This window comes from Bidens hawaiensis, unplaced genomic scaffold (assembly GCF_021521415.1).
Source record: "Bidens hawaiensis isolate Kalapana, Puna unplaced genomic scaffold, B.hawaiensis_p1.1 tig00031115_1, whole genome shotgun sequence".
In the NCBI taxonomy this organism is placed as follows: Eukaryota; Viridiplantae; Streptophyta; class Magnoliopsida; order Asterales; family Asteraceae; genus Bidens; species Bidens hawaiensis.
The window spans coordinates 212563-230922 of record NW_027505203.1 but is presented as its reverse complement, the minus strand read 5'-3'; the positions used below and the strand labels follow the sequence as shown (position 1 = coordinate 230922).

The 18360-nt window shown below is 35.4% G+C and overlaps 2 protein-coding genes across 3 annotated transcripts; both read right to left on the bottom strand.

Annotated features, from left to right (window-relative positions):
* Positions 1-5312: 5312 nt before the first annotated feature.
* LOC143611431 (serine/threonine-protein kinase/endoribonuclease IRE1a-like) lies at positions 5313-6607 on the bottom strand. Of its 2 annotated transcripts, none has more exons than XM_077085631.1 (4): positions 6369-6607; positions 6050-6293; positions 5665-5965; positions 5313-5470 (listed from the first exon to the last, which is right to left on the bottom strand). In XM_077085631.1, exons 1-4 carry the CDS (start codon positions 6427-6429, stop codon positions 5378-5380), a joined length of 699 nt encoding a protein of 232 aa, XP_076941746.1. In that variant the 5' UTR covers positions 6430-6607; the 3' UTR covers positions 5313-5377. The 2 variants fall into 2 exon arrangements, with proteins under 2 accessions (XP_076941746.1, XP_076941747.1); XM_077085632.1 differs by having other exon boundaries at positions 6050-6287.
* A 4308-nt stretch (positions 6608-10915) lies between these two features.
* LOC143611427 (actin-related protein 3-like) lies at positions 10916-18099 on the bottom strand. Its single transcript, XM_077085627.1, has 9 exons — positions 17856-18099; positions 15677-16145; positions 14240-14386; positions 14064-14156; positions 13701-13820; positions 12709-12819; positions 12484-12609; positions 12209-12307; positions 10916-11196 (listed from the first exon to the last, which is right to left on the bottom strand). The coding sequence occupies exons 1-9, from the start codon at positions 17903-17905 to the stop codon at positions 11116-11118; spliced, it is 1296 nt and encodes a 431-aa protein (XP_076941742.1). The 5' UTR covers positions 17906-18099; the 3' UTR covers positions 10916-11115.
* Positions 18100-18360: the final 261 nt, after the last annotated feature.

Here is an 18360-nt window from a genome sequence, read left to right as displayed (position 1 = left end):
CTAAAAATTCAAACACACACACATATATATAGGGTTAAGCTATTGTACGATAATCAAATTACAGTGATCAAGGCAAAAATAAAACGCTCAAAGCCAGAAAACAAAAACGCTAAAAAAAGTTAAAAAACGATCAATTCACGATCAGTGTATTGAAAGTTAATCTTGAAACGGTTCATCAAGAAAGTTGAAGGGGCTAAGTGAAAGAATTTAAGTAAGTTTATTTTGGTACGTTTATTTAGTATGGTAAGAATAAACTAGTTATTTAGTTTCCTAGAATGGGTTGTCTTGTTTTGCAAGTTGGTAGTTTAGTATAAATAGATGGTTAGGGTTTATGTAATTTGTAAGAGTCAAGAATTATAATATAACAGAGAAAGAGTCGATCTTGGTTGAGATCAAATATTGTGTTCTTGGGCCTGAATTCCAACAATTGGTATCAAAGCTTGGGGTTAGCGGTTTTGAGAGTCGTTCTTCAATAAGGGGGAGCAGCCCCTAGCGGGGTTGCAACGCCGGTTAAACCGAAGGTGGTGATTGACGGCTGTAAAGGAGGTGTTTGGAGTGAAATCGGTGGTCGAATTAATTGTCGATCAAGTGGTGTCTCAATTTTGAAATCGTTGGAATTAAATTTGGAGGAGTTCCAAGTTGGTGAAAATTCCATGTGGCAGCTTCTATGTTTTTTTTGGAATATGGTTTATGACGTTATGATATTAAATAAAAGCTGACGTCGCAACAATAATTTGATAAAGATGTTGATTCGTGTATCACACAAAGTCATGGCTAAAAAGAGGCAACTTCAGTCAGGTAAGACATAAACTGGGTAAGTTTATTGGGTAGGTTCAACTTGGTTGTTTGATTGTGTTTTATTGTGTCGGACACTCTTTCTCGCCAAGGTTGAAAATTGTAGCGAGGAGTTTGATTTTCATGGCGGAAAAACCAGTGGGCGTGTTGCGGAAGAAACGAAAGAGCGGGGAGCTGTTTGACGACCGAAAAAACGTAATAGTGGGGTGCTATTGTTTTTGTTGGTGGTTGATATTAGTGTGTGCATATCAAGGAAGAGTGTGACAAGGTGGTAAAATTACGATCAAACAAGGTTTGTGTGGAAAGTGAAGCAAGCCGAGAAGAAAGTAGTTTTCTTTGTTTTTGTTATTTTCTTTTAACAAAGTAGCAGTTGCAAGAAGGGAGCGGGTTTGTTTTGAATCCATGTTTTAGAAAGCAAGCTTGTTTCAGCAAGTAGCAAGAAAAATCTGATCAGCAAGTAGGTCAGTCAGATCAGCAAGTAGGTCAGGTCTGTAGCAAGAAAACCTGATTAGCAAGTGGGTCAGGAGCAAGAAAAACCGGTTAGCAAGTAGGCCGAGAACTGGTTAGCAAGTTGGCCATAACAAGTTCGGAGCAAGTAATCTGATCCTATGATTAGAAGTAAGAGCAAGATCCCAGTTCGGGTTTTAAATTCACAAGAATTTAAGCAAGAGAAAGAAACTCGTTTTCGAGTTAAAGCAAGATCATTAGCAAGAAAGAAAAGAACAAAACAAGAAACCTCAAAGCAAGAAAGTTTAGCAAGAATTCTTCAAAAGAAAGAAATAAGAAAGAAAGAAAGATCTCAACAAGAAATAACGAAATCTAAGCAAGAAGGGAAGAAAGAACGAAAGAATGAGCAAGAAGCAAGAAAGGAAGAGAATCTGTAGGTTTCAAGATTAAGGGGGAATATTGAAAGTTAATCTTGAAACGGTTCATCAAGAAAGTTGAAGGGGCTAAGTGAAAGAATTTAAGTAAGTTTATTTTGGTACGTTTATTTAGTATGGTAAGAATAAACTAGTTATTTAGTTTCCTTGAATGAGTTGTCTTGTTTTGCAAGTTGGTACTTTAGTATAAATAGATGGTTAGGGTTTATGTAATTTGTAAGAGTCAAGAATTATAATATAACAGAGAAAGAGTCGATTTTGGTTGAGATCAAATATTGTGTTCTTGGGCCTGATTTCCAACACAGTGAACCGATAATTAATTGGATATATATTGATGATTCCGATATCATGCGTACATGTATTCTTGTACGTTAAAGACTATTATATATTATATATATATATATATATATATATATATATATATATATATATATATAGTGTCGATGATCTAACCTGCTGCAACTCCAATTCGATTGTGATTGTAATGGATGCGAGACCTTAATATTAATATTATACTATATATATAGATAAATACACGAATTAGGTTTTGTTATGTTACCATAATAAACATAACCGAAACGGTACGACTTCGTGTCGGCTCGCCGCCACAAGCCCGAACATCAAATATGTACATATTTTTTATTTTCTTGTTGTCTTTTTTATTGTTTTAGTTATGGTACCGTATGAATGTAACCAAAACCAACTGAAGTCGCGTCGACTCGCCACCGCAACGCCCAAGTTTTACCGGCGAATAAACATTTTTAAAAATGTTATTTTTTGTGTATCATAAGTTTTATGAGTTTCTCCTTTTGTTTTCGTTCCAAAACCGTAACGAAAGTAACCAGTACTGACCCGCATCGCTACTGCAACACCCAAATTTTACCGCCCGAATGGCGGTTAATGCATAGCCGCAACGCAGCAAGTACACAACTAGTTGAATTTTTAATACTTATTATGACACAGGAGAACATAAATATTTATATTTTCACCTTGTAATTATATTTATCAGTGAAGTGGTAGCTCAATTGGTTTCATGAGATTAGTTAGCTAAAGGGTTTTCCTCATTTTTGTGTTCATTACCCATCTCACACTTTGATACTAAATATTTATGTATTTATTTTGACAGGTCATCTGTCACATCAAGGGAAGTGCGGAGCTAACTGATAGCTTTGCCAATCTGATGATTGCTTCATATCAACTTTGTCGCGTGAGAGGTTTTAATGAAGGGACGGCCTATGCACAAAGTAATCGTACTTTTAAAGACCATCCGCTTCATGGCCTTGATGTCAAGCAGGAGCGTGCCATGCGGATCAAAGAACATGACGACCTGGTCTTTCCGCTACAAAATATGCTTTCGGAATTTGCTTCCGCCAGTAATGGCGTGCAGCAACTGCGGAGCTACTTGGAAGATGAATCCGAGGAAGCCTCATCTGAGGATACTTCCCCCAAGGCTCCGGAAGATACAGCGGCTTTAAATCCATAGAATAGGATATACTAGATTTTTAAGCTTTTGTAATTTATTCTTCCACGTATTGTTACTTAACTTTTGATTAATCAATGGGAAGAAACTTTCTTATCTTTTTATGAATATCCTTGGAAGATATTTAAAAATTTTTGTTGAAAGTTGGATAATCTTGATGACGTGGCGGAGAGAGAAACTTCTTAGGGACAATTGACAAGACGTGTATGATGCTCTTGACAGCCTGTTCACACTTACTTGAATATCCTGCCTGACGTGTCAATCATCTCATCTGGCGGTCCGCGGTTTCTCTCTCCTCTGGCACTCCATCAGTAGCATTAATTGCGATGAGTATAAATAGGTCACTTGTGATTTCCATTTTACTCTTATCACTTTCGAATTTTTCTTCTCTCAAACATTCAAGTCTTGAACTTTCTGAGATTTCTTTCCTTCTTCTTTCATATTAATCCGATGGCCGGAGATAAGAAGGGTACTCCTGCCATTCACGAAGTCGTTATGAACCTTAAGCAGAAGGATTATGAAGGCGTCGTTAACGTGTATGGTCTGCCGTCGGAATCGGAATCAGAACGTCCGGCGAGTGGTTCCATTGCCACCGGTCCACCTCCGAAGAAGATGGCTGCATACGTAGACCACTTCACAACGGGAAACTTCCGGATCCCGGTGACTAGGTTCGTCCAGTCGGTCTTAACAACCTGCGGGATTCACCTATCACAAATCCATCCCTTCGGGATGCTGAGAATTCGTCATTTCGAATTCTGTTGTCAAGCTCGCGACTTCGAGCCATCTGTCGGCATGTTTGTCGTGTTTTATAAGATGACCTTTTGCGATGGATGGTATAGCTTTGCTTCCACCGGGAAGAAAGTTATAGGTACGGAATGGATCCGTAGCCTTCATGGCTGGAAACCGAAATTTTTCTGGATCAGGGAGGATGTTATCCCTTTCGCGATGACTTATCGCAAGACTGAGGAGCTATGCCAGTGGTTTCGGATGCTGCTCACAAGGGACTGCCTTGGTTTATGACTTTGACTGCCACATCGACTCCCATGCGCCCTATCCATGAGGGTGCGAAGATGAGCCGCCTGTGGCCATTCCCTGAATTAGAGCCTTATTACAAGAGGACCGACAAAAAGTAAGTTTGGTGTTACTCCTATTCTGTCTTTAATAAATGTCCGATTTCTGACTTTTATTATCATTTGTATAGGTGAGGGTGGGTTCCGATACTTTTAGTGAGCTGATTTCGAGTTGCTCATGAGCAGCTTGGCTCGTATACAGTACTAGCATAAAATTCACTTTGCTTCTTGATGTTAAAAACCGTTTTTGAAACACGTCATTTTTGTTTGATTTTGATATCTGTATTAAAACTGTGATGCAATATTTATAACTCATTTTAATTTTTATATTTTTTATCATTTGTTTAGGACACAAGAATTGGGTACTCTGTATCGCATGGTCACCGGACGGTAAGTATCTCGTTAGTGGAAGCAGGTCTGGTGAGTTACAATGCTGGGATCCGCTCACTGTAAGATTTTTTTTAACTATCTTCAAAGTTTGTACAATCAAAGTGTGGGAAACTACTCTAAGGCAAGTTGATTCGTGAATTGAAGGTAGGAATTACTTAATCAACCAACAGCATTATTCTTTTTTGATACATGTATAACTATAAATAACAAAATTGCAAGTGACGCACGAAAGGCCTTGTCATGATCATGATCATGACAAACTCAGAAATTGGAAGTTGTTCGGAAAGTGTTGCCCAATCTCAACCGTGTCACTAAGATAATACTTGGTCTTACTCGGTTTGAACACCAAACATTAACATAAAGTTTGCATACTAAGAAACAAGAACCAACTATGTTGATTTTGCTTTAATACATGATCATGTAAAGTTATCAAATGATTCTATGTGTTTCTTGTTGGGTTAATCTTACCCTATAACTTGATTCCAATTAACACAAAAGATATTATACAGTAATCACAAAAAGAATCATAAACTAATGATAGCAAGTATCGCATTGTAAGTTGCCAAAACCAGTTCCTACTAGAATATTAATTTAACCAAAAAAAAAAAAAACTTACTAACATAAGCTTGGGTCTTCTATGTCCCTTTAAATAAGTATATATATTTTAACGCAACACAAAAGAGCCCATTAACATAAAGCTGGGTCTAATATAATCGTTTGTATGGCAAGTACTCCTCGAACCAGCCTTCTTCCTTGCAGCATTACAGCATGACATCATATACCCCCATCAATAGGTTAGGAAACCTTTCGCGCAAGTAGTGGTCAAGCTCTTCCAGCATAGGTAGATACTGCAACTGTGTTAAAAACGAGTCAGCTAAGATGCGCGCAAATGCCCCAACCCACCTCTACTCTTTTCATTTTTTTTTAAGAATTGTAAATAAGTGATGCAGTAATGATTTAGTGGTTTTAAATATTTGAGAAGAAAATACCAGTTCACTTTTTTAGTTAATTTCTATTTTCTATAACTTGAGTGTCGTTAAAAGCATACCTTTTTCTTAAAAGCTATGCGGCGCAAGTTTACTACTTTTATTTGAACGAGGTGGAGCAACTTTTGAGCGTTGACAAAACAGAACGGCTCGTCTTGTTCCCTTTCAATGATGATTGTTTCAGAATTGAATAAAACATTAACCGCTCCATGGAAGACCTTGCCACCTCTTTCTATTACTTCACCAATGGAACGATCTCCGTTCATTTTACCATTCACCCTCACACTCGCATCTCGTAAGAACGACATTCGCTTAACATAATCCCAAAACAGAGGATGGCGCAGTACCTCTGACGCCTTTGGCCTGACAAATGTATGTATCATAAAAAAATGCTAGTAAATATATAACAAACTTATAGAAAAATATAAAAATATGAAAAAGCTGTACCTGAGTTGAGGTTCAAATTCCAATAATCGAGAGATTAGATCCTTGGCTTCTGGAATGCGTTCCACCAGGTAGAGATTGACTATGTTGTTGTCGGCCACATTGTTTTCGCTGCTTTCACCAAACGGATGTTTTCCTTGAGTCAAAAGAAAGAAGAAAACACAACCTAAATTAAACACATCCATGGCCTGCGTTTGGGGCAAATCAAGGATTTGTTCAGGCGTTCGCCATCCTGGAGTTCCTGAAACTGGCATTTAACAAACCAAGTGAAAACAGGATCTAAAAATACAAAATCAATCGAGCTAAAAATATCTCTAGTTACCAGTAGCATCAGATCTCAATGATGTCTCATCCTCAGCAAGACGCCTGCAACTTCCCACCATAGAAAGTTTGGCAATATCGGTATTGAATTTTTCTATCAACACGTGGGAAGGGTTCAGATCCCCGTAAATAACCCTTCGAGCATGCAAGTGTTTAAGGCCATCAGCAATGTTCCTATGAAACAAACAACATTCATAAATAAAATGGAACAAAGAAAAAAAAAAGCCCAAAAACTGCCATAATAAGCGCTTGAACTGATCACTCACGTCATCAACTCCTAGAGAATAGGAACAATTTCAAAATATAAAAATACAAGAACCGTGTGTTATAAAAATAAGATTTTACCGTTTGTTCATGTGGAGTAACATAATTTCCAGCAGCTTCAGAAGCAACAACAGCAGGTGCTTTCATCTCAGGTGTTGTTTTAAGGTAATCTGATCCAATAATCTCCAGCAGCTTCAGAAGCAACAACAGCAGGTGCTTTCATCTCAGGTGTTGTGTTTTAAGGTAATCTGATCCAATAATCTCCGTAGATTGATTGATGCGTTTGAGTTTACGGATGCGTTTGTTGAGGAGAGTCACGAGTTGGTGAGAGGTTTGCGGTGGTTAGGAGAATGAACCAACACAAACTTGCATGGTCTTTATACGTTAACTAGCTTATATCCCGTGTTACATACAGGTTTAAAAAAATTAATTAATAAATATAATCTTTAAATTTTGAAAAATCAAATTAACAAAGACTTACTTGTAGATGGTCATAATATGTCCGCATGACGGGTCTAACAGGACCATCCTTGCCGGACCTCCACCCCAATGAAGTCACCAGAGGTTTTTACTTCACCATTTTTAGCCCACCCGGCAAGAAACAACGGTGGGGTACACTATCAACAGCCAGATTATAAACTGGGATGAAAAAAGAAAAGAATGGTTGAAACAAAACCCTTCATTTGGGTCGGGTTCCGAAGAACGGGTGGTTGTGATATCCGGATGTGGAATTAGGGCTCCGATCATTTGGGGGTTAAATGGGTGAGGGATTCCAATTAATTTGCCCAGAAAGACAAAAAAAGCCATGTAAGATTTTTAAACGCCAACTCATCAAGCCACATGAGCAAAAAACTAACTCCGTTAATTATTTTTAACGGGGGATCATAAAACAAAAAACATGAAAAATGTGGGACTGCCAAAGGGAAATAACTCAGGTAAGATTATTATTGGCCAACACATTAAAGGTGAGATTATTTTAATCCAAAAAAAAGCACAAATCTTTGGTATAACCTTCATAATAAAGTGCAAAAAGTGCAGAAAATATCTTCTTCTTAACTGTTGAGTTTTCTTTGTTGAAGTCGACATTAGCAACGTCTGTAATTTCTTCGGGAAGTGTGACAGGTGGACGGATAATATTCCATCTTTCAATATGTTAGCAGGACCATCGCTTCACTCGTATATTGAAACAACTTTATAGAACACCCAAGTATGTTAGCGGTTTCGTTTATGCTGAATCTGGCCAAAAACATGTCTAATGATGAAAATTTTATTAATATTTTGAAAAGACAAAATTGTTTTTAAGTTTTGTAAAGGCAAAAATTGCCCTTGTATCATTATAAAATTTTTGTTTCTATTAAATCTTGTCTTTTCGAAAACTTATGGGTATATATCATTTTGTATAATATGGGTGGATTATGTATAAATGAAAACAAATACATCATTGGGTGGCCTGTAAAGTAGTTATTATATACGGTAGTTGTTGAATTTGCATACAAGCGTCTGGAATTATGTTTTGTATACCAAATTCTTAAACTTAACGAAAAAATTCTCTAACAAAGTTTATGTACTTAAATCATGCAAAAACACCGTTTCTTTATAGTTTGAGAAGTCTAGGGATTTAGTCATGGATAAAAGAATTTTATGCTATAAATTTAAAAAGAGTTAATGGTTATTTTCGTCCCTATGGTTTGTTACTTTCGCCACTTCAGTCTAAAATTTGTAAATTTGTCAATTTAGTCGTCATAGTTTTAAATATTAGCCAATTACATCCCATCCGTCTAACGGCATCCAGCTATGCCGTTTGTTTAAGGGTATTTTTGTCTTTCTCCTTTTAATTTTGAGTTAATGGTCATCTTAGTCCCTATGGTTTGATATTTTTGCCAATTCAGTCCAAAGTTTGAAAATTTGTTAATTTAATGTTCAGTTTAATTCAGCTTTTTTATTTTTAATTTTTTTTGTTTATAACCCTGAAGAGCATAATTTAAGCCCAAAACCATTGAGCAACCTCAAATACTGGTATGGATTTACTTTGTTGACAGCAGTAATCATACCCCCCCCCCTTTATATTTAGTTTCTAGACATTTTCTAAAATCTTCTCCATTGTGGAATTCAATGGTAAAGTGGTTAAGGTAATTCCCTGAAACCGAATTGCACAGAAAAAACTAAAAATCGTTTCGTTGATTAATGTATAATAGTTGATTACGACCCAGATTTTCGTTATGATATGTTAATCTCTAAACCCTAACTATTATGCATTCATCAAAGAAACGATTTTTAGTTTTTTCCGTATAATTCGGTTTCACAGAATTGCGTTGACCACTATACCATTAAATTCCACCATGGGAGAGAGTTTAGGAACCGTCTAGAAACTAAATACGAGAGGTGAGGGTATGATTACTGTTGTCGACAGAGTAAATGCAGACATGTTTTGGGCTTGGATAATGCTCTCTAGGGTTATAGACAAAAAAAAAAACTGAATTAAATTGACAAAATTTCAAACTTTGGACTGAAGTGGCAAAAGTATCAAACCACAGGGACGAAAATGACCATTAACTCAAAATAAAAAGGAGAAAGACAAAAATACCCTTAAATTAACGGCATAGTTGGATGCCGTTAGACGGATAGGACGTAATTGGCTAATATTTAAAACTATGAGAACTAAATTGACAAAATTACAAATTTTGGACTGTAGTAACGAAAGTAGCAAACCATAAGGACAAAAATGGCCATTAACTCATTTAAAAATAAAGTTGAGGACTTCATTATTAAGTTTGATAAGTTTAATGATTGTTGCATCTAATAGGTGAGTCACCATCCTATTATTGTTAATAATAATAATAATAATAATAATAACTGAAAATGTGTTTCATAAAATAGAATAATAGGGAAAATTTTTAAAATAAGCGTTTATGATAACGTTTTTCAGGTTTTAGGTGTCATTTGCAAAAAATTCTTAAAATAGGTAATATAATCTAGTCGTGACGAGTAGTTTGTATAACCAATTAAAACTTGACACGTGTCTTTAAACTAACCATAACGAATAGATTTACTAAGTATTTACTCGTTACGACTAAATAAGTTTTATGCCTCGTAATCAACGTCCACGAGTAATTCATAAGTTCTTTAGTCGCGACAAGTAGATTGTAAGGTTAAACCAGTCACGGCGAGTTAACTACTAATAAACTACTCGTGTAGGGAATGTAAACCAGGTAAACTAGTCGTCGCGACTAAATGACTTGTGAATTACTCGTGGGCGTTGATTACAAGGCATGAAACTTATTTAGTCGTGACGAGTAAATGATTAGCGAACCTGCTCGTTACGGTTAGTTTAAGGCACGTGACAAGTTTTAATTGGTTCTACAAACTACTCGTGTGTAATCATAAACTATTCGTCACGATTGGTTTATAATTATAATACCTATTTGGGGAATTTCTTACAAATGACACCTAAAATCTGAAAAAGGTTTTCATAAACGCTTATTTTGGAAATTTTCCCGAATAATAATTTTCTCACTTTAGGGATGGAATACAAAAGTACAATAGGTACGCAAATATCTTATATTAACGAAATCGATCCATGAAATCATATTCCAACACATCGGAATCATCAATACATATCCAATTAATCATTAGTTCACAAAAAAAAAACAGTTTTGGATAGTTAATCATTGAATATTTCCATTAATCAATAGAATTTGTTAACACATATTCAAAACATCTCAATCTTCCATTAATCAATAGAATTTGTTAACTTAGAGTTCAAATTTCCCAAGACATCATACCTATAAAATCACAAATGGTACCCACCTACAACAAAGTAACAAGTAATTTATATGATTTTTAAAAGATGGCATAAATGTTACTAGACACAGTCACTGCTTGTCACGGTCGTGAACAAAATTGCAAGTGATGCACGAAAGGCCTTGTCATGATCATGATCATGACAAACTCATGATCATGCTCAGTTCCGAACACGACCCGAAACAATTCCTACCCGTACCCGACCCGCCGGTACGACCTGGTATTGGGTTTCTCCCCAGACATGTAACCGGACCCCACCTGGACCCTCCGAAACCAGTTCCACCTTTACCCAGTCAAAACCCGATCAAATACCCGACTATACCCAGAGCCGTTTTTACCCGTTTTCGGTTCCTAAAAATACCCGGTTTGTGCACCTCTAGGATAAGCATGCATAAAACAACAGAAAACAAGAAAAAAGGACACAAATATGAAAATTACCAAAAAAACATTGATGTCTTGAAGACACCTTTGTCTGATCAACTTATGTCATCTTATAAATATGGTTAAAGAAACAAACATGTTACTGGGCATCCTATAAAACAAAACCTATTTGCTTCTTAAAAAAAGAATACAATTAAATTCATTTTTTTTCTTACAATAAATGAAACATTAATCTAGTACACACCTAATCTGCGGAATGTACACAAAACATGAAGAGAAAGAAAAAAAAAACGAATCTCGGATCAATACATTCCCTTGAAAACAGGATTTGTTCTGCATATGCTTGCGCCGTATTCCTCATACTCTGCTTTCGTATGGCAAGCCTGTTCATAAAATTGTTAATTATTCAATAAATTTTAAGAATAAAAAGATAAAAAGTGTATACAGGTGGCCTGGTTCGTCTAGTCCTAAAATGATTTTAACTGGTAATTCCCTGTCTAAATATAACCGGAAAACAAACAAAAAGAGTGTATGTGTGGGCCCGACCCGTTTCGAACCCGATTATAAATTACCCGTTTGCCCATTACCCAACCCAACCCACTATTGAGTTGTCAAACCATTGTTCTTGCTAAAGTGACAATAAAATGAAGAATACCGTAAGTATTTATCTGATAATTCAAAAAAGAAAAAGATGAAATATTAACAGGTTGGCATGGCCCGTTTTGGCTGTGACTATGAATTACCTGTTTGAGGGCGTCCATGAACCAAAATAACCGACCCGCAATCAAAATAACCAGTTTTTACGGTTCTGTTATAAAAGTCGTTTCGCTTTTTCGGTACACTCAAAATCAAAACCGAGCCAGAAAATCGTATTTTCGGAAAAAAACACAAAACCAACCGTCGGTTTTGGGTTGGGTTTGACTTCTTTTATGGAATTTTTGAATTATTAGAGTCGTTATTTTTGAATGTTAATACTTTATAAGAAAATAGTAAATGATGTAGCCCCAAAATTAAGAACTCTAAATGTATAGCAATCAACTAAACATTAGTTAAGAAAAAAAATTTTAGGCCCAAACTTTCATGCTCAACTTCATTATATTGGGCCAATTTTGTTTTTGGCCCAGCATTTGCAAGCCGAATGGCAAAACCAAATAAAAACCCCAATGTGAAAATCGATGAAGTGAAACCAAACGTTTTCAAATTTTTGTTTTTGGTTTGGTTGAGACCAGAACCAACCCATGCACACCCCTTGATTTGATCCTGTTAGGCTGTTACCCAGCCCGTCTGTCTGTCCATTTTGCCACATTTAGTTACACGCAACTGCACTTTGGTTTTTTTTGTTGCAAATAAACTGTTGTGCTTTGCTAAAATGCAGAGAGTAATTTTAATAAATACCGTAAAAAATTCTGGTGTGGATGCAAGAACCGAGCCTCCAAACCACGCTGCATATCTCTGGATAGGATGACTGACTACATTGACTTCAACTGGCTGTGCCTAGAACCAACATTATCATTAATAGTAACGTTAACGATAACAATAACAATAACTATGACTATGACGATGACGATGACGATGACGATGACGATGACGATGACGATGACGATGATGATGATGATGATAATAATAATAATAATACGAATAGTAAATAATTGATGGATAAGAATGCTTACTTTAAGTTCACCATTATGCCTCACGCTAGACGCAAGAACTCGTGCATCAACAATCTTCTTTGTATCCCTTTGCAGCCTTCTTTGGAAATCTTTAAACATGGTTGATCCTCCAGACAACACTATATTCTGAATTTAATGTCCAAAAAGATTAGCTTATCCTTTTGTATGTGATTTTGTAATTATAATTTCTTACTTGACAAGTATTAATTAATTAGTTAGTTGTACCTTATATAGAGCCCTTCTTGTATCAATTGGTGCAGACTGGATACACTTGTCTATTACTTCAGGTAAAGGAGTTGTAAAGTCACCGTTGTATATCTCGGGATTAAAAAAAATCTAAAACAAAAATTTAACAAGTTATTAAGTATTCACAATCGATATACAATAATATCATTTAATGAGTGGTAAACATTAAATGTAACATATTTTCATCATTTCTTATTGGATGTAAGAGAAAATGTATATTTCCATGTAAAAATGAGGGATATGGCATAATGATGTAATTAACATGGAAAGTAACTATTAGAGCATTCCCAGCCCATTTCATATAATTTTCCCTATAATTTAACTAAAAAACATCATTCCATAAATTTATCTATCATTTTTCAAAAATCTTCCACATTCTATTCTCTATTTATATCCATCAACTATTTTTTTATTATTTTTTTCTCTTTTGTCTTATTATATAGTATATGGTGATTGGAAGATAGTTGATATATTATATGGTATGGATCAAAAGTGAGTCCCTATATTTAGGGTTTTACTTTCGTTGCCATATAACTCATCCATATAATAAGGAATGGATTGGATATGTGATTTTGATGGTTTTCTCAAAATTTACCATAAATTATATGGATTTGACAACTTTAGAGAATGGGTTAGGAATGCTCTTAATGGTATAATACACCAAAATACAACTTACTTTCATCTTTTTATCATTTAAGTTAAGCGAAACTTCTTACCCTAATTGTATGTAAGATATTTTCAATTTTACCATTGTAGGTAACCTACTATAGCACGTAAAATGGCAAACACACCATCATGTCATGCCTTCTATAGCTAGTAAAATGTGTCGTGACGCGTCGCCATGTCATTAAAAGACTGGTTCCATGTCACCATGTTACCTGCTATAAAAGGTTACTGACACGCAATGGTAAACGTAGTTTACATTTTGGTGTCATTAGCCTGTGAAAATTACACAATAAAAGGAAACAAACCTCGGGACCAAGAAACCGTTCATAGCCAACATCACAAGAATACGGTGCCCCGGTCTTTGGTTTAATACCTCGCCATTGTTTAATGTATTTGGATGGTTCCTTATCATGCTTATTGTACTCCTGTACAATTACAGAAATATAAAATCTGGATATAAATTCATGAAAATTGAAGCAGTGTAACAAAAAGAGATAGGTATTGACTAGAGGTGTTAAAACTTTTAATCCATTTTTTGACTTCTATAAACGATCGAAATGCTAGATATGTATTATAAGAAAAAAAATTCAAACTTCTAAAAAAGTGATTTAAAAGCTTTCTATACTTTTGAAAATTTGAATACACTTAAGTACGCAAATCATAACTACCTTAACAATGTCAGAACTTGTGTAGCAATAAGTCTCCTTAATCTTTCGAGCCACTTCTAGTGAATCTTCGGGAGGAATGTGCTCCCCTCTTTCCTGGCAATTTCATGAGAAAGATTAAACTAAAAAATATTAAATTTGCAAATATAAAATACAAATAAAAGTCAAAGTCAACATACACGCATGAGTTGTTGAACAAAGAGAGTAACATCTTTTCCAGATATTGGTAGTGACTTAATGCTGCTACCAATAACATAACCTTCTGCAACAGGTACAACATGAGTGGACCCATCTCCAACATCTACTACAACACCTGTCATCTCACACTACGCAAAAGTACAGGTTAATGTGATAAGAACTGAGAACCGGAGATCGTAAAATTAAGATAATAAGCCTGATTCGAGATAGGCTAATCTCCGATTACAAGGTTAAAAACCCAAATTTGATAAATAAAACACTGATGCCTAAAACAATTGAACATCCAGGTACTAACACTAACAAAGTAACAAGGGCGGTTAACAAAAGTAGAAAAGGGTAGTCCTGTTTTAGCGAAACTGATGGACAACCCTTAATCGGGATCGTTTCATAATATGAAAGTAAAAGTTAGAAAATGAATATACCATGACATTTTAGTTTGTACACGACCAAATCATTTTAGTTTCACAGATATGCTCTACCATCACAAGAAAAGACAAGATGAGCTTGTTAAAGGTGCTTATTTAACCTAAAACAAGCAAATACAGTCCAAACACTCCAAATTGCTTATAAGAGCTTTAAAAATGCAATAAGCAGATAAGCAGTTCCCAAACACAATAACACATTCTAGGTTGAACAAGTTTTAATGTTACAAGCCAAAGCAAAATGATTTACAATGAACTACTAGTGAAAGGTTCTTGGATTCAATGATATATTACACCTTACTAAGTGAGATAAAATAAAAAGATAGTAGAAAATAAACAAAGGCGGCATAATTACCAGATTTGATACTAAATAAAAATTTGATGTTTCATTACGGTGAATGTTATGACAAAAGAGAATCAGTCTGAAGGAACAAAAAAGCTTTTTAACGTTTTGTTATTGTCATACAATACAAGTATCCAATCAATTAGGTCTTTCTGAAAGCTGTTTGATGTCATACAAAACAAACATAAAAAAAAATATTAATGTCTTTCTATTACTGATTTTAGGAACCAACCTCATTTTAACTAATTACTTGTAAATTTCTGAGGTGGCGCGGGTTGATGTCATGACAGCAGCCCCCATCTGGTACTGCAGGTGCACTAGAATGGTCCTTGTGGTAAACCCATATTCTATTTAGCCTAACGTTCGACAAGCTATAGATTTGATACCAACCATATAAGTTGGTTTCAACTATCAGCATTGCGCCTAAGATAAAGCTGGTTGCTAATATAAGGGAAAAGTGTAAAGTCTGTTTCTACGTTCTTCTAGTTATATAAATCTTTCTAAACTTAATTGCATGTTCATTGTTCTCCTCATCACATACATCTAAAGATAATCCTAAAATCTGGAGATACTATTTGGCATCAATGAATAAAAAATAAATGCACTTCCATAATAGCAAGTCAACAATATCAACAATGATCATAGAAACAAACCTTAGACGTTGTGTACCCAGCAGCCAAAGCAAGCACCGGTTGCACTGCAATATAAAGCCCTGGAACATTAAACGTCTCAAATATAATCTCGCCAGTGTACTCTCTACTTTCCGGTGGAGTCAGTGGACTTTCAGTCAATAAAAAGTAATGATCCTCTGGATCACACCGCAGGTAATTAAATATACACTGCTGCCAAAACCGTTCCATTGCATCCCAATTTTCCACCTGCCCGTTTTTGATTGGGTAGCTTAGACTGTAAGTACTGCTAGTTCTTGATTTGGATACCGCTTCTTCTCCAATAAAGAAATCAAGATCAGCCATTACACCCGCACTGTGTTGTGCCAGCCAACTGCTACTTCCCTTACTAGAGCCACGGGCAGGCTGAGATATGAATGATTCATTGACTGCAACTACAGTTGGAGTTATAAAGCAGGGTTCCACATTACCCGCAAAACCCATTTTAGTATACCTGCAGTAGCACCATAAGTCATGTTAATTAACTTTAGTCATATGAACAATCAGATAATCCAATTAAAAGTTAAGTATACAAACAATATATTTATTGCGGAATTGTATCAAACAGGTGGTGTGCATATACATTGATACTGTGAAAATCAATAAATGGATATGATTTAGGATTTGCATCAAACAGTTGGTGATCAATTATAATAACGAGTATCTCATGAATTTTGATAAACAAGTGATATGGAATGTACACTAATTGATTTTAAGGGTTGTTTGGTAGCCTTTTAATGATTCCATTAAGAGGCAACCTCTGAATCGGTCAGATCTAGAGCGTGTTTGGTTTACTAAAAAGGCACCTCTTAATGGTTCATGGAGCCTCTTAATAGTTAAGTTTCAGAAACATGCTGAGGTTGCCTCTTATTCAGTCAGATTTCTTAATGTTTCAGAAGAAGATTGCCAAACAGCCCCTTAGTCATATTAACAAACAGATCATCCAAAAAAACAGCAAGTAAATAAATATCTTCTTTGTAAATATTTATAAACGAATAACTCGAATATCATTCAGGATTTTTTAATCCAACGGTTGATGATCAATTATACAATGTGTGTTAGATCCTGAATTTTGTTAAACAAGGGATACGAAATGTACTAAAATCATAGGTAACTAATTGATTCTAGTCATATAATCCAAAAAAAGTTAGCAATTAAACGGTATCTTCTTTGAGCCATTTCATCAAGCAGGTGATGTACATACACAAACAATAATAAACCAAATATCATTAAGGACTTTCATCAAACAATTGATGATAAACTATAATAACTAGCATTAGATCATGAATTTTCTAAAACTAGCAATAATCATAGGTTATACTAATCAACTTAGCCATATAATCCAAAAAAAAGTGTGTAAACAAATGACATCTTCTTTGAGACATTTCATCAAACAGTTGGTGTGCATATATAATATCATTCAACACTTTCTTAAAACAGTAGGTGATCAACTACAATAACAAGCATTATATCAAACAGTTGGTGTGCATAAACATCATCATCATTATCATCAGCATCAGCATCAGCATCAGCATCAGCATATCCCACCAATAGCAAAGCTATGGTAGGGTCTGAGGAGGGTAAAATGTAGACAGCCTTACCTCTACCCTTTAGGAATAGAGATGCTGCTTCCGGTGAGACCCTCGGCTCAATAGTAGTTTTGCATCAAGCCTTGGACATAAGGCACATAACACTCAACCATCGGGACACCGCTGATTGGTGCATGTACCCTTGTCTTTCGGCTATCAACGCCACCACATGATGCCTGATTAACCTTTCGCCACTTTTAACGTTATTTTCACGAGATTAGTAAAATAACGTCAAACTAGTGCAATTTCACTTTTGCCCACTCGAGGGTTCACACATATATACATTATATGCACGCACCTATATCAAACATACATACTAATTAAACAAACATCGTTCAGATGTTATATCAAACAGTTGGGGATCAACTATATATCTTCGTTGAGGCATTTCATCGAACAGTTGGTGTTCGATTATAATAACGAGTATTAAGAGTGTGTATACAAACAATATCTTCTTTGGGGCATTTCATCATACAGTTGGTGTGCATATATACATAAACACTAATTAATCAAACACTTGGTGATCAATTACAAATACAATAACAATAAGAAGAAGCAATTAGATCATAACTCACCCGGTTCCATTGTCGATTACTACAGCAGGACGAGACGTTGAAGGATCCATGATTCAAAAGCTCAAAACCAACAATAATAATAATAATGAAGTGAAAGTGAAATTGGATCTGCAATTGAGATCCGATGTGAGGTTTTAGTTTTAGAGAGGAAGTGATCATGACGTTGAATGCAAGCAACGATTCAACAACAACAAACTGTTGTTGTCACCATCCATTTCATGATTAATATCATTGACGTATATTAATAATACTATTTTTTAACAGCAGGTGTAGTGGGGATACCCCATGCCACTATAGTTGTAAACGAGCTAAGACTGAGTTTGACTACGCTCGAGCTTGACTTGTTTAAAAATAGTTTGAGTTTAAGCTCGGCTCGTTTCAAGCTCAATTTTCAAAGCTCGAGCTTAGCTTGTGAGTATATTTTCAAGCGTGAGTTGTGCTCGTTTACTATTTATACTTTTTGTATAATTTAATATTATATTTATATATTATTTTCTATTATCTT